A 15,919-nucleotide genomic window follows, 5' to 3' on the forward strand; every position below is an offset into this window, starting at 1 on the left:
TAACATTGTGGAGTTTTATTCACAACAAAGATTTTTACAAGCTTTTGCATCCATCTTACTTTATTATAGGTAATGTCGAACATCCTATAGGTAGGGAAGATAGACATTACCCTGCCTTATTACACAGAAATATTACTGCACAAAGACTCAGGGGAGGAGATTAACCCCCTCCTTTGACCCTTTATTATGAAAAAACTGGATTGGATCCCAGAGGTTTTTGGGGGGGCCTCAAAGCACATGAGAACTCTTCCACCACCACAGACAAGAGGGAAATGTTCCCTCCCCCACCATCAATATTTCCTTCCTTTTTCCTACCATTCACAACTGTTAATTAAAGTCATCCCCCTTTTCCTTATTTTTGGTCCTAGTCCTGAACAAGGGCGGGTCCCTAGCCCTGGTCTTATTCTTCATCCGAGCCTACATTTTTCTCCTAGTCCTGGGATTCTTCAACAAGGTGTTTTCCTCCCCTTCAAAGTTTTTCAATTAGAGAAACCTTGGTGGGGGAGCCGTTTCCCCAGCCCCCCTTCCCCCCCCCCCTCCCCCTCCCCCCCCCCCCCCTTTTCCCCCCCCCCCCCCCCCCTTCTTCTCCCTCCTCTTCTTTCCACTTTCACTCTCTTCAAGGTCCGATGTACGTCCGAGATGGGTTGCTCAGCTTCTACAACCCAAATTTCGCTCATGACTACGACTGAGCGGAGAGGAGTCAGTGAGTTGAGGAGGGCAAAAGTCGTGGTCGGAGGAAAAGAGGAAGGAGGACGAGGTGTGGAGAGGAGGAGGAGGAGGAGGAGGAGGAGGAGGAGGAGGACGAGGTGTGGAGAGGAGGAGGAGGAGGAGGAGGAGGATAGGAGCGGAGAGGTGCAGTCACAGAGCTTTACCAGCAACTTTCATCATTAAGAATGAATATTTCAACTCACTGTCAAACTCGAGGGAACCGAGTTCCTGGAGGTTACAAGCCGTCGAGGTGACGACAGGTTGATAACAGCCTCCCTCCGAGGAGGACAACAGGGAGGGGAAGGGAGGAAGAGGGGGAGGAGGAGGAGGGAGGAGAGGAAGGAGAGGGGTGATCGATGCCCTTGATCAGATGATCTCGACGTAGTTGAAAGGGAACCAGCCAACTCTCCCATCCTTCCTCCCCTGCCACCAGCCGCTGTCGTCCTCACGCAACACCTCGATGATGTCGTTCTCCTCCAGGGAGAGCTCGATCTCAGCGGCAGCCTCGTAGGCGAAGAGAGCCTGGAGGAGGAGGAGGAGGGAGAGGAGGAGGAGGAGGAGGAGGAGGAGGAGGAGGAGGATCGTCAGTACAAAACTCGCACGAGGAAAGTTCACCTTGACGAGCCTCTTGGATTCGACAGGAGGAGGAGGAGGAGGCGGTGGCTAGAAGGCAACGCGTGTGAACGAGAGGCAGGGAGGAGGTGGGAGGAGAAGTACTTGGAGAACAGGAGGAAGGAGGATGGGAGGGAGCAGGAGGGGGGAGGGAGCAGGAGGGGTGGAGGGAGTAGGAGGGGAGGATTGGAGGAAGGGATGAGAAATGGGGAGGAATGTATGACGAGGAGGATTCTTGAGGAGGTGAAGGGAGAGGAGTCAATCTTACCTGTACGTGAGGGCTCGGGTCCAACGACCTCGCGTCTTCAAACATCCCAAAGGTGTTGTCATTGAAGTTGGAAGGAGTGGGCTGAGAAACAGGAGCAGGAAGAGAAAGAAGGAGAAGGGAGGGAGAAAGGAGGAAAGCAGGGAGAGGAAGAAGGTGAGGAGGAGGAGGAGGAGGAGGAGGAGGAGGAGGAGGAGGAGGAGGAGGAGGAGGAGGAGTCAGCTCCGAAGGCTGAACAAGGCAATGCATCTACCTTATTGAAATCGTCTTCAAACCCTCTGTGTTGCTCACTTGTGCTCGCAAACCCGTGAGATTGAGGAGGATGATCGAACGAGTTCCTTTCCCGATGATTGACAGATGACAAGGAGATGCTGCGGAGCTGGACAGGAGCGTCAAGTCATCTACCCCCGCACGATCCCTTCCTACCTGCGAGTCGATCTGTGCCAACTCCTCAGCCTCTGCGCTGCAAGCCTGGAAAGCCTGCGTCACGGATATCCCGACCTCCTCTCCTCTCCTTTCCTCCACGCTTGTGCCCTACTTGTGCCCTCTCCTCCCTCCACTCCCATCTTCCCTGTCCTGTCCTGTCCTGTCCTCCTCTCCTCCCTCCTCTCCAAACTTTACTCTCCTCTCCTCTCCTCTGCTTTCCTCTCCTTACCTAACCGCTCCCTCCTCTCCCATCTTCCTCTCCTCTCCCATCTTCCTCTCCTCTTCTGCTCACACACCTCTGCGACGTTGGGCTCCTTCGATTTCGTGTACAAGACTTCAAAGTCCGCGTTGCCTTCCGCATGCGATCAGGACGGGAGGAGGCGCACAGGGACTGACCTTGGCTAAAGAGGTCGTGCTGCACTGAGATCGCCGCTAGGAGAGGATCGTTGAGCAAGGCAGTCTGGCAGGCAGAGCAGGTTCAACCCTCGACCCTCCCCACACTCCCCGTCCTCCTGACCTTGTTGTACTCCGCCGCCCGCAACCTGATGGTAAGTTTCTCGTTCATGGTGAAGTACTGCCATGCTCGTCAGCCAACCTCCCCCAGTCGTCTTCCATACCTTCGCCTGAGCTGCTGATAGCTTCTCCTCACACTCGCGCAGCTTCTCTTGATTCTTCTCCTGCAACCGCTTCACCTTGCAGCTCAGACAAGCACAGCCGAGCAAACCTTCTTCGCGTCGTCTTCGAGCCCTTTCTTCTTCAAACGATAATGATCGTAATCTGCCAGATATCTGCAACAACGCTCAACAAGGGAGGAGGGGAACAGCACGTCGAAGTACCTCTTCCTTCTCTCCGCATCGTTCTTGATCTCCTTGAACCTCTCAACAACCTTGTCCAAGGGCTCCACGATGGAGGAGAGCCAGCGGTCTGAACAAGCAGCCATGCTGAGGGAAGAGAACACACCAATCTACCCAGCTCACCCTGAAGTCTGGGACCAACGGAAGAGACAAGGGTCTCGTGAGATGAATCGAAGTCCATCTGAAGGTGCAACGTTGAGACGTCATAGCAACAACAAGTGGCCGGTTTTACCGCGATTCTCTTCAGTTGTGGGTCATTGTCGTACCTACATGCCACCACTCAGCACCATGGTGCACGTGAAGGAGGGAGGGAGGGGAGGAGGGAGCGGAAGGGAGAGAGAGGGGAGGGAGGGAGAAATGCCGGGAGAGTCAAAGGGTGAGACAGGGAAGGAGACAACGGGGAGGGAGGGAGGGGAAGGGAAAAAATAGGAAGGGGAGGGAAAGGGGAGACTGACATTTCAAGGAAATCTCTCGCAAAGTCAGACCCTGACTGTAGGAATTTCATCTGCGTTTCCATGTATCTGTGCGCGCTCCTGCGGTACGTTTCATGCCTCCACCAGGGACTCCACACAGCCCGGCACCTGTTCAGCTTCTCCATCCTTGCGCTCACGTCAAGGAACTTCTCGAACAGCTCGTCGAACTCGATGTCTTTCGTCTCCTGCACCTTGCCAACAACCTGGACAAGCACTTCACCTGCCACCCGACCCCTCGCACTGCCTCCAGCCAGCACCTTCTGAACTGAGTGAAGGGTCCTTCTCTTGAAGGCCTTCATCTTGTAGATCAGGTCTTTCTTGACCGCTCCTGCTTCAGGCGCAGCATGATGCTCGTCCGAGTCACTCATTGTGATCCTGCCTGCCACTCCGAATCAATCCACAAGCAAAGTTAACAACAACTTTTTCTTCCAGCGTCATAGGCGGAATCTCTCTCCATGCTGATAAGTCTCGTATCTCACATTTCTGTCTCCGTCTTGTTGTTTCTCTCCATTTCATGCTACCCACTTACAAATCTGTTGAAGAAATCTGTTCTTCCCTCCTACTCCTTCACACACTTTCCCAAATCTCATCGAGATTTGTTGCGGTCCTTCAAGCATCTCTTCCTTACCATTCCATCTTTCTCTGTGACAGCAAATATTTACTCTGCGCTTTCACATCTTTTCCCTTTCCGTGCCACTTCTCTCATCAGAAGCATTCCCATCCCCTCAAATTCCTCCGTTTTCCCCTCGCCTTTCTTCTCCTCCTCCCTTCTTTCTCTTCTTCTTTGTCTTGGTCCCAGTCCTCCTCCTTTCCCAGTTCTCATGTGCTCCTCCTGATCCTGATCCTGATCCTCCTCTCGATCCTCCTCCTCCTCCTCCTCTCCCTCTCCCTCTTCCTCCTCCATCTCCGATTCCATTTCTTCCTCCGCTTCCTCTGAATCGATTCCCCCCCCACTCCCCACCCTTCTCCATCACCCTACAGTACCACTACCCTACCACCTAAATTTTTTTCCCCCTACCCCCACCCCTTCGACATCTCTCAAGATCCCCTTCATCGGAGAATATGAATACCACCCCACCCACACTTTCAAATTCTTCCTAGCAACCAAGATGCGCCTTTCCCACAGGGTAGGGTCGGTCCATATTTAGAGCACCCCTACCCCTCGTTATGGCATTCCAACCACCCAAATGCTACACCACCCCACCTATCCCTACAGCTACCACCCTCCCGGAGACCACCCCGCCTTTCTTGATTTTTCAACCGCAAGATGCTACGGAAGATGGAGCAGGAGGCGAAGAGGAGGGAGGAGGGAGGGAGGAGGGAGGAGGGAGGAGGCAGGAGGCAGGAGGCAGGAGGCAGGAGGCAGGGAAGAGACATGGCATGATATGACATAAGTGGGTCGATGTATCACGACTACAATGATCAAACATACATGATCAGCCAACGTCTCTCCACCAGTCTCTCTTCCCGTCTCTCCATATGACTTGTTCTGCAGTTTCTACAGTCAACATGGCGGACGAGCAAGAAGGCGGAGAAGAAGAACCGCAGCCTGAGCTGGTGGTTTGAACCACACGCACTCCGGTGTTCTGACGTTGTGCCAGGAAATCCCCAAGATGCCGATGAAGATTGATCCGCCAGAGTACATCGCGATCCAACAATCGTTGATCCCCTTCTTCGAGGACATCACAGATGAGCAGCGCGATCGCCGCAAGTTCGACGAGCAGCGCGTGGAGGAGACGAACCTTTACGCGCAGAGGATCGAGGAGAAGCTCGGTGCAGAGATCCTCAAGAGGAAGGAGGCGGATGCTGCCCTGGACAAGCTCGCGCAGACTCGACTGGAGACAGTGCAGGAGGCCCTCGTGCATCAGATGCAGGTCAGCTTCAAGGAGCTGAAGAAAGACATCGAGGCAGCGAAAGGGCGCCTGGAGGAGACGGAGACGAAGCTGATAGAGGTCAGGGAGAAGAACGAGCGGGAACTTAAGGCGTGCAAGCTGGAGCTCTGCGAGCGGCTGGACAGGATACAGGCGGGGATGCGCGTGGAGTCGAAGACGAGGAGGGAGGAGGATGAGAAGACTGCCAAGCACCTGACAGCGGAGATCGCGTTGCTCAAGGAGGCCGTGAGAAAGGAGAAGATCGTGCGTGAGGACGAGAACAAGTTGATTGTACAGAGGCTGGAGGTGTTGGAGCACGAGGAGATCAAGGCCGGGGAGAGGGCGCAGCTGAAGATCTTCGAGCAGCTGAGGGAGTTGAGGAGGGTACTGCAGCTCGAGAAGGAAGCGAGGATTGCAGAAGAGGACAAGGTGATGAAGAGCGGGAGGATGTTGGGAGAGAGAGGAGGGAGCGAGGAATGGGTGGAGAAGGGCGGAGTTGAGAGGAGGAGGGAGGGAGGGAAGTGATGGGAAGGGGAACAGGGGAAGGAGATTCTCATTTTCTTTGCAGGTCCGTGTGGTGCTGGAAGAATACCAAGTGGCGCTACAGCAGGGGTTGAAGATCGTCAACAAGAGCGACTACGAGAAGGAGGTAGAAGATTCTTAGACGAGCAAATGAACGACTGCACATGCACTGTTGGCCTCTTGAGGAGTGGGACGAGCGGCGAGAGAGGAGGAAGATGGAGTCAGGGAGGACGAGGAGGAGAAAGGCAGGAAGCAGAGCAGAGGCGGGAGAAAGGAGAAGGCAGGAGGAAGGGCAAGGGTAGACAAACACTTGAAACCCAAGAAATAATTCCATTCACACTTGCGTCCTCCTACGATCAAAAACACAACATGCGCTCTCCTCTTACTGACCCCTCTTCCCCATGAGAACCCCCAACCCAAATGCACATCTGCCGGCTGCAGTCAGCACTTCCTCCTCCTCCTCCTTGAAACCCATCCACACCTCAACAACCCACTCCTGATTTCTCTCCCTCTCCCTCCCCTCCTCTTCCCTCCTCTTCCCTCCCCTCCTCTTCCCTCCCCTCTGCTCTCTGGTCCCCTCTCCTCACCCGAGTGCCACCAATGACGCAGCATAGTGCTTCAGCGTGTAGACGTTCCGCGAGCCCGTAGGATCAGGAATCGTCACCTGTCCCTCAATCATCCCCGTCACGATCGAAACATCACCCTCATACCTCGATGTAGTTCTTGATGGAGGGGGTCTTGGCCGGGAGGACTTGAAACCTGACCTCCGCGTTCTCCAGCTTCGCGAGCCCCTCGGGCAACTTGGGGGGTGAGCCAGTTGCCTTCTGAACAGCCTGAAGGAAAGAGAGGAGTGAGTGAGGGAGTGAGGGAGTGAGGGAGGGAGGAGGGAGGGAAGGAGAGAGGGAGAGGGACAGGGAGGATGAAGACAAGAGATAGAATGGGAAGGGCCCACGGAAGCGAGAGTGAGTCAGGAGGTGAAGGATGAAGAGAGGAGGAGTCATCACCGTAGAAAACTTGGCAGGGTGGGCTGTTGACAACACAACCATCGCGTGCTTGACGCTGGCATTCTTACATACGGGTTCCATCCTGTCAAGCAGCTGAAGCAGAATCATCAGCCAATGAGGGCCAGCAGGAGGGAGCTGGAAGGAGGGGAGGAGGAGAGGGAAGAGGAATGCAGCGAAGGATAAGGTGAGGGAGGGAGCTAGAGGGGAGAATGAGAAGGAGTAGGTGACTGGAGGTCGCAGCAGCTGGAGCGAGGAGTAGAACCGAGGAAGAGGAAAGAAGAAACAAGCTCTGACCTGCTCTGCTGCTCTTACTCCGCATGCAGTGTGCGGGTCAAGGGTGTAGTTGAAGTCCTTGTGGTACTTCGAGATGGTATCGAGCGTCTCCTGCTCCGAGCAACGGCCCGAAAGGAAGTCCCTCCTCGCTTCCTCCAGCTGCCAGCAGCGTCAGGTGGGAGAGCACAAGGAAGATAAGGTGGGAAGGAGATGAGACGGAGTGAGAGAGCAAGGATGCCGGCTGGAGAGGAGAGGGCAAATGGGAGGAGGAGAAGGAGGAGGAGGAGGAGGAGGAGGAGATCACATGGGCCTCGTCGACAGAGAGCCTTCCCGTCTTGTTGAAACCATCCATCATATGCGCTAGGATCTTGCTGTCCTCGTCGAAGAGATAGAAGAGATATCTCTCGAAGTTGCTGCTGATCCCAATGTCCATCGACGGCGAGAAAGTTTGCTGAACAGGTGATTTGTCATAGCTCCCTGTCGTGAAAAACCTGATCAGCACTGTCAGCTCCTCGCTTCGGCTATCCCTCAAACCTTCTCTCCCCTCCTCCCCTCCTCTCACCTGTCAAGGATATCGTTGGAGTTTGTGGCTACAATGAGGTGCTGTACAGGCAGTCCCATCTTCTTCGCGTAGTACCCAGCCAGGATGTCACCAAAATTTCCTGCAAGAGTGGGAGTCAGAAGTCGAAGTAGTTGTTGTTGTGATTGTCGTCGTATCAGTTGATAATGAAATGATGATGATGATGATGATGATGATGATGAAGAGGAGGAGGAGGAGGACGAGGACCAACCTGTTGGAACGCTGAAGCTCATCTTCCCGTCGCAGTTGGGAAACACCTTGAAGTAGGTGTAGAAGTAGTATGTGATCTGAAACATAATCCTTGCAAAGTTGATCGAATTGACAGCTCCTAGTGAGTAAGACTTCTTGAACTTAAGATCGCGGAACAGCGCCTGCCGAGCACAGTAACCACCTCAGTTCACCTCCCCTCTCCCCCCACCCCTCCCTCCTCCCTTCCTCGCCTCCCTTCCTCACACAGTCTCCATTTTCCCCTCCCCTCCACCTCCTTGCCCTCCTCCTCTTTGCTAACCTTGACAATATCCTGACAGTCATCGAAAGTTCCCTGCACAGCCACACAATGCACGTTCTCGTCCAGCACCGACGTCATCTGCAGCTGCTGGATGGGAGACACGCGCCCCTCAGGGAAGAGGATGAAGCATTCCACATTCTTCTTCCCCCTCAGCCCGTAGATCGCCGCGCTCCCAGTGTCTCCGGACGTCGCTCCCACTACCGTGATCCTCTTGTTCGACCTCGTCAGGAAGTACTCAAAGAGGTTTCCCAGGGCTTGCAGAGCCACGTCCTTGAACGCGAACGTGGGCCCATGGAACAGCTCCATGATATGCACATCTCCTACTTTCTTGGTAGGGACAATGTCCTTGTCCTTGAAGTGCGCATAGCTCCTTTTCATCAGGTCTCTGAGGTCAGCTTCCGGGATCTCGTCTCCCACATACGGCTTGGCGATCTGGTATGCGAGCTCGTGGAAGGACAGGTTCTTCCACTTCTTGTACTCGTTGCTAACATCTGGAATGAAGTGAGGGACCAGAAGTCCTCCGTCTTGAGCCAGCCCTTCGAACACGGCCTGCGAACCTACACGTCACCACCAACACGCGGGGAAAGAGAGACGGCAAACCTCCTCGAAGCTCATGTCGAGGAAAGCTCCTCGTGTGCTGCGAAACAACATCTTTTCTTGCTGCGCACAAGACATGTCATGTTCACTCCCTGAAGGTCTCACTAGCTCACCTGGAAGTGCTTGTTTGTGGGTCTGCCTTGTCTGGCAAGATGACTTCCTAAGTTTCTTCGAGGAAGATGAAAGCTGGTCGAGACTGACAGAAAAGGCAGGAGCACACGGAGCAACTTCACGATCCTAGGAAAGATGGGTTTGTTCTCCCTTCAGACTTTGGAAATGTGAGCGTGCGATCTGAAAGCAGGAGTCATCCTTTCGTTACGATGCGTTAGGTATGATTTCCCCCCATCTCAACGATTCGCTCCTACCTCGCCTCGATATGATATGAACCTTCGAAATACCCATCTCTCTCCTCCTTCTCCATATCTCTTGAAGAAATTGTAGCTCTGCAAGGAACTCTGCCTTTTCGTACAGAACTCCTTTCTTCTTCGTGTCCATTGCTGATGCATCTTTTTCGCAAAATCCCCTTCCTCCTGATCTGCCTCACATTCTATCTTTCAAGCATGAATGACTACCCATTGTTCCTTTCCTGAACGTCTTCCAAAACAATTCGCACCTCCCTTCCGAGCCCATTCGTGGGCACGAAATCAAAACACAGCAGAGAACAGTATACGATCGCGCTACCCCGTGCACATCTACGCTATCTTGTCATCTAATTAGACTGTGCATGTGCTCTAGCCTCCGTTCAGCCTCTCCTGAAGCTTCTCTTGTCTTTCCCGCCCTCCTTCACCCCCCCGCCATTTTCGCTCATGGCGGAGGCCACAGCCTCCAGAAGGGTTTTTCGGAAGTGATTATTGGAAATGGCTAGAAATAGATATTTCAATTTTTGCAATCAAATGAAAGGCACAAATTTCGCATTTTGATGACATCATGAAAGATGGAAATGAATTTTCAGAAATAGAAAACCATTGCTGGGAGATCTTTGTGGGCCAGGCACGTGGATGTAGAAGGGGGGTGGGTCATGAATTGCAAGCAAGGCTATGGGTGGGTAGTGGTACTTGACAGAGAGATAAATGGAAGGTGGGGTACATAAAGTTGGATGGGGTACTAACGAGACCCCTCCCTTATCGAGTGATATGATTATACATCCATGGGTGATCAAGCAAGTCAAGGAGGAATGGACGGGTGGTACTTAAAAGGTAGGGGTGGTATCATGCTGGCAGGGGTGTACAAAGTGATACCTCCTGTGAAAATTTTAGGGGTACAACGAGGAATATCAAATGAGTGGGTGGGGGGTTTAGCGACCACCCATCAAAACTCAGATATTTGCAGACCAAAATACGGGTGGGGTCCTCAAATTAGTTCTAAACAGATAGGGGTGCAATGTTCTGGTCCGGCTCGGTCGGTATAGACTCTCAGTGCCGGCCGGGCCGCTGAACGGTGCCCGGCACTCGGCCGGGGGCAGCCCCATACTCTTCTTTACTCAAAGTTAAGTTAAAAATCACTGCGCGCACCCCGCCATGCCAGCGAAGTCGCGGTGGCCAACGCCGAAGGAATGAGACGCATACCTGAACGCACCCGCGATGATGGCAGCGAAGGACAGGGAGGCCTTGAGCTGACGAAAGATCCTGGACCGGATGCGTTTGCAAGTCGGATCACCTGAGACGTCTTGCGAAGCCGAGAGACCATCCAGCGCTGCCGTTTCTTTGTTCGCCGAGGGATCCGCCAGCCACCACAGAAAGCGCAACGCATCGTCCTGCAAGAGTCCATCAGTGCTGAAGTCCAGGATCAACCCCCTTCTGCCTGGTGCCAGGATGGACGCGGCATCTCACTCCTGAATCTTTGATGAGGGTACTGAGGACGGCATTGCACTTCTCATGCGCATCAGTCCATAACGGGCTGCAGTGCCTGCAGGTTGCCATGTGTGTGGTCCCCCCAGGATGACGGAGACGATGGTGGCGTTTATCGCAATGCGGCGGGAGGTCAATCGGCAGTCCATGAAGAAACTTGTCAGCGGCAGCCACCAAGCTGATGGGCTGCTGCTCAAAGATCCCAGGTTTGTACTTTCCATAATTGAGTGCCAGATCGTGCGCTGAGGGGTAAACTGAGACAGAAGTTCATCAACTGGGTGGCCTGGTACTCGAAGTGGAGTAGAGAAGCTGGAGTGATGTGCCAACAAAGATCGCTGGCGCTCAGAAAGGTTAGCCCGAATACTGCACAACCGAGGAAACTCCATGAGGGATTGTGCCGTGAGCTCCCGCTGGGCTGGGATGAAAAGCACACTACCAGACGTCCAAAATAAATCAGGCGAGGGGATCCAGTGATTGTCGCACGCAGAATGAAGCTCCGCCAAGGAGGCGCCGAGATTCCCTGTTCCATCAAGTTCCTGTGAGTGTCCAAACTATCCACTACCTCAAGCATAAACACGTCCTAGCGAAACGGAATGGCAGTGGCCTTTCTTCCTCAATCCGAAAATGTGATTCGTTTTCGGATATAAGACATGCCAGCAATCGAGAGAAGTGTGTGGTGTGTGCTTTTTTGTGTGGGAGTGTGTGCCGTGTCGCGTTGTTGATTCATGGAGTAACCATGACACGCTCAGTCTGCCTATCTCTCTCTCTAGTGATAGTGGAGGAATCCTGGTAATCGTGGCAGTTTCAAGGGGTCGACGGATCCAACGAACACGACAACGTGGGCATTCTGCATGCATGCATGCAAGCACTGTAACTTCAACGGGGGAACAATCGGTCACGGCACCCCAAGCCACGGGAAGTTTCCCACGAAACTTGCGTTTGGTCGGTCGGCTACCATTACTATGTGACACCAAGAAGATGCGATGCGCGAGGTAGGTTTTTCATCCACGGCCAACCGTTTCCACAGACACTGTTCGATGACGTAGACCCGGATCCGACATCGGATCCGAGCCCCGGATGATCAGCGGTGACGGTGGAAAATTTTACTGATCACTGGTCGGAGCGGACTAGCTAGTTCCGACTGAAGCCTGAGAAATCATATGCAGTCGAGGGCGCCAAGCCTGTATAACAAACCGTTGGCTGTTGCCATCATCATGACGCCGTATCCGTGACATCCAAGTTCAACGTCGCAGTGGGCTACTACTGAATGAATCGAGAAAGCAGCATGCTTGTGCCGCGGTGCTGTATGTCATCACACAATTCAGCCTGGCAAGCGAGAACTCCCGCCGTTGATGAGCTGAAACTTCAGGTCCGTTCAGTGAAGTGTTTCCTGTGCGCGGAGAATGAAAGCGCATCTGGCTTGTCCCCTCTCAGATTTGCAAGTTCCCAAAGTCGTTTGTTGTAGCTAAAGAAAAGCTTGAACTTGGATCAGCCAGCCACAGTGAAAAAACCAGGAAGGGAGGCAGAAAGGTAAGGAAGACGGAGGCGGAGGGGAGAGAGGGAGAAAGAGAACAACTGTGCGTCTGATCCTCGCATGGCTCAAAATGAAAGATCCCGGCATACGTAGCAGGGACAGTTGCTGATTCAACGCCAAACTATTGCTGGTTGCGAATACGATGCAGAACTAGTGCTTCGGTGAGAGGTCAGCTCTGACAACTTGCAGGTCATCTCTCTCCTTCTCAGACTTGGAGTTGATGCTATCAGAATCTTGCTTGATGGAGGTTGCAATCAAGTTCTTTTCAGCAATCTTGGATCGAGCTCGTTGTATATTCTGAAACAGAAAATCATCCTTTCCCGATTGTTTCGTCTTTTCTGTCTTGACATCGATTTCAATCATCTTCGATCGCATCATTTTGACAAATTTTTTCTGCTCGTGGTTTAGGGCAAAACAACTCCTTCTCGGAGCTTTGCCTGGCATCACCTTTGCTTCTTTCATAGCTACTTTCTCCGACCAAAATCCCAAACTAAATGATGAGCCCAGTTTTTAGGAGGAGCAGGAGCAGGAGAAGGAGCAGGAGCAGGAGCAGGAGCAAGAGCAGGAGGAGGAGGAGGAGGAGCAGGAGGAGCAGGAGAAGGAGCAGGAGCAGGAGCAGGAGCAGGATCAGGATCAGGATCAGGATCAGGAGCACTAACAGTCCTTAGGGTGGGGCACCAAAGTCAAGGTACCTTACAGCAAGCAAAGGCAGCAAGTTGATGTGCCGTAGGCCTCGCTATCATGGCGGGTCGAAATAACGAGGGGGTAGGGGTACCCTTTTTTATTACCTGATCCTGTTTCTTGGGAGGGTAGGGTGCCCTCGGTCGGGGATGCAAAACAATGGCTGTAAAAAGAGCCTCAAGAAAGCAATGTTTCAGATCTGGTGTTGTAAAGAGGGTGCGGAAATCATGGCATAAACATGGCAGAAACTTCAAAAAACACATTTTCGTGAAATGACCGAACCGGGATTACCTGTAAGTTGGCTGTACCCTACCCTACGATATAGCTTGAGATAACCCCACCCTCTGAGCTAGCGTCCCTCTAACTCGATATCAGCAATGTGTGTTGTAATCTTCAAACATACACAGGTTGGAATGGGCTGACTCAGTTACGCTGCCATGGATTGATAGTGTCTCTTGCGTTGATGTCATCTGGCTCCATCTGTAATTGAAATCCACCCCCTTCTCCTACCAGGAAGACATACTACGGGTGGTCCTTCGGAGCTTGCCTTGGGTCCCTTCAAAAAGGATCCGACTTCTTCTACCAGCGCTGTTCTTATAGCTTCTCCACATCCCCGCGCAAGCCAATTTTTGCTTACCACCATCCACCCCCTCCATAAAGGTATTGTTTTGGGGTCCTACAGTCGACTTCTCGCGTCCGTTGGACTTCAAGTGATATTGACGTCACGCTGTCGACCGCTTGCTGACTGAAAAGACCAATGCAACTAGTAGTAAAGATTGTCTTGTACTACAGGGAGTTTACTACACGGAATCCCAAATATAAAGTCGACTCCTTCGGGCGGGACTCTCATCCTCCTCTTCGCTCTACCTGCAGCATACCCTCCGCTCGTCCTCTTTCTCTTCCTCCTTCCTCTCGAGAACTCCCAGAAGAATGGCTCCCAAGAGCTTTCAGATCATTCGCGATCTTCGGATGTACGCTGCCTCTGCGACTGAGCCCCGCAAGTCGTTCAGGCTCAACGAGGCACAGAAAGCGTGCATGGACGACATGGTCGCCAGAGCCAAGTCGAAGGCAACCGAGGAACTCGATGCTCCAACCGCCAAGAACTTCGTCTTCAACAACATCCTTGTTGCCAGGGTGAAGCTGAACAGCGCCTCAAAAGCCAACGGTTCTGTAGAAGATCCTGAGAGCACACGCAAGAGATCGGTGCCTGAGAGCGAGGAAAGCGCACTTTGTAGAAAACTCACCTGTACTCGACACGATATTCATGTATTCTAAATTCAATAAACATTCCAATTCAATTTATTCCATCTTTGATAAACTTTTCGTGATTGCGTTGCCCATAGCAAGGAAATCACTGTGATAGCCAGTAGATATTTGTCGTTGGCACGAGCAGAGCCCCATTCAATCATGGAGGGAGGAGAGTTTAAACTGTAGAATGACATTTACTGATTGAGAATGCAGATGGATCAGACGGGGCAGAAATCTTAAAACAGCTGCAGGCTTGGACGAATCGCAGTACGATTTTGGTCTTGCGTTGATTGGGCAGATCCGTCGTGATTGCGTCATTACTCATGCACGACGATGGAGTGTCTTGGATATGAATGTATTTTGGTTGAGATACTTGTCAACCTGTTTTCAATCAACAAGTTGTGAATACTCAGAAAGGAGATGTTCAACTTGGGACACGAACAGCACTTGGGCTATTCTCCATTCTCCGTGCACAGACCGTTATACCGTTACAATGAACGTTATGCTGGCCGTTGTGAACCCAATTGGGGCATGAGGGAGATGTGGGTATGTGGAGGGAAGTGGGACAGGATATCGGCATGGGAGGAGGCGCTTTGCCGGTATGGTGGATGATAGCTGGGTTGGGTGCAGCGATGGCAGGAGGAGGAGCAGGAGGAGCAGGAGCAGGAGCAGGAGCAGGAGCAGGAGGAAGAGGGTTGACGAGGATGTGGAAGTTGAGCAGCTTAGAAGCGGGAGGAGGGGGGGGGGAGCAGCGATGTTGGGATATGCGCGTAAGGCTGAGAGGAGGAGGGCCGGTGGTGGATCTGATGCCCAAGGTTCAACCGATCCCTTCCAATTACGACGAGATATACTCAAGTCCTGAGGGAGAAGCTCTCTTGCAAGCAGCTGAGAGAGCAGCGGCGAGTGGCAATTTCAGCCATGCCCGCATGCTACATAAGAAGTCAATCGAGAGGTTCAGCAAGGCGTTTGCCTTGTCGCGATGGACAGATCAGCTCAATTCCTTGCGCAAGAGGATCAACGAAGGAGAGGAGGAGGCGAAACGAGCAGCAGAGGCTGTAGATCCGCCGTTCTGGTCCGTCTCTCAACATCTCAACCTCACGGAGCAGCAGGTGGCGCAGCTTGAGGAGTGGGTGGGAGCGCCGGTGATGGCGGCAAATGCCATGTTTGTGGCGTCCCAGCATGGATTTGAGAGCAGAGAGTTCCATCGGCGATGCGATGGAGTTGCGCCATCGCTCGTCCTCGTTCGCACGGCGACAGGGCACATCTTCGGAGGCTACACGTCGCAACCATGGTCAAAAGGAATACTAACGCGCAGGCCGCCCAGATGGTCGCCGAAGATGGTGGAGGACAAGCATGCGTTCGTGTTTCGTCTGTATGCTCCTCCTGACTGGGTGCCCAAGTCGTACAAGGACGTCTTCGGAGAAGACTACGAGCAAGACATTGCAAAGCCGCTGTGTGAGGCCCTGAGCATCAGTATCGACGAGGAGGACGGGAACGTGGATGCGATGCAGACCAGCGATGTGCCCGACGGGCAACGATGGTGCCTGGACGTTCCTGTCAGCGGCATATCCAACATCACAGGAGGGGTCAACGGCAGCTCTGCCCAGCACGAGCCCTGCATCCTACGTAGGAGCTACAAAGAGCCGGACGTCGCTCCTGTCCGGCACGTGTGGTGCAAGGGCCCTTGCTTCACGCATGCCCTAGAGATTGGTGAGCTCGGAATGCTGCGCTCCTCAGCTCTTCTCTCTCCCTTTACACCTTCTCTCAGATCTCGACGATCCTCAACGATCCTTCTCCGATCTGCTCTCCGGCGCGATCTTCCACATGCCTCCTGGCGTACGTTGACGCGTTTTTGTCTCCTTTCCCCTTCCCATCCATCGTCTTCTTCAACCCCCTTTCGACAACCACATGCAACA

At 53.1% G+C, this 15,919-nt stretch overlaps 4 protein-coding genes across 4 annotated transcripts; 2 read left to right on the forward strand and 2 right to left on the reverse strand.

Annotated features, from left to right (window-relative positions):
• Positions 1–1,074: 1,074 nt before the first annotated feature.
• GUITHDRAFT_107219 (hypothetical protein) lies at positions 1,075–3,795 on the reverse strand (the record flags this gene model as incomplete). Its single annotated transcript, XM_005833787.1, has 16 exons — positions 1,075–1,230; positions 1,589–1,669; positions 1,839–1,964; positions 2,012–2,065; positions 2,308–2,363; positions 2,408–2,471; positions 2,529–2,585; positions 2,629–2,688; positions 2,736–2,799; positions 2,848–2,935; positions 2,989–3,046; positions 3,098–3,131; positions 3,351–3,398; positions 3,447–3,541; positions 3,596–3,717; positions 3,759–3,795. The coding sequence occupies 16 exons, from the start codon at positions 3,793–3,795 to the stop codon at positions 1,075–1,077; spliced, it is 1,200 nt and encodes a 399-aa protein (XP_005833844.1).
• A 2,318-nt stretch (positions 3,796–6,113) lies between these two features.
• GUITHDRAFT_107221 (hypothetical protein) lies at positions 6,114–8,771 on the reverse strand (the record flags this gene model as incomplete). The annotated part of the gene is made up of 10 exons (XM_005833788.1): positions 6,114–6,159; positions 6,319–6,395; positions 6,442–6,564; positions 6,736–6,828; positions 7,030–7,167; positions 7,313–7,499; positions 7,571–7,670; positions 7,800–7,959; positions 8,097–8,645; positions 8,697–8,771. The coding sequence occupies 10 exons, from the start codon at positions 8,769–8,771 to the stop codon at positions 6,114–6,116; spliced, it is 1,548 nt and encodes a 515-aa protein (XP_005833845.1).
• A 4,914-nt stretch (positions 8,772–13,685) lies between these two features.
• GUITHDRAFT_107222 (hypothetical protein) lies at positions 13,686–14,030 on the forward strand (the record flags this gene model as incomplete). The annotated part of the gene is made up of 1 exon (XM_005833789.1): positions 13,686–14,030. One exon carries the CDS (start codon positions 13,686–13,688, stop codon positions 14,028–14,030), a length of 345 nt encoding a protein of 114 aa, XP_005833846.1.
• Positions 14,031–14,551: 521 nt separating this feature from the next.
• Positions 14,552–15,848, forward strand: GUITHDRAFT_137862 (hypothetical protein; the record flags this gene model as incomplete). The annotated part of the gene is made up of 2 exons (XM_005833790.1): positions 14,552–15,713; positions 15,772–15,848. 2 exons carry the CDS (start codon positions 14,552–14,554, stop codon positions 15,846–15,848), a joined length of 1,239 nt encoding a protein of 412 aa, XP_005833847.1.
• Between the last annotated feature and the right edge of the window lie 71 nt (positions 15,849–15,919).

This window comes from Guillardia theta, assembly GCF_000315625.1.
Source record: "Guillardia theta CCMP2712 unplaced genomic scaffold GUITHscaffold_28, whole genome shotgun sequence".
Lineage (NCBI taxonomy): Eukaryota > Cryptophyceae > Pyrenomonadales > Geminigeraceae > Guillardia > Guillardia theta.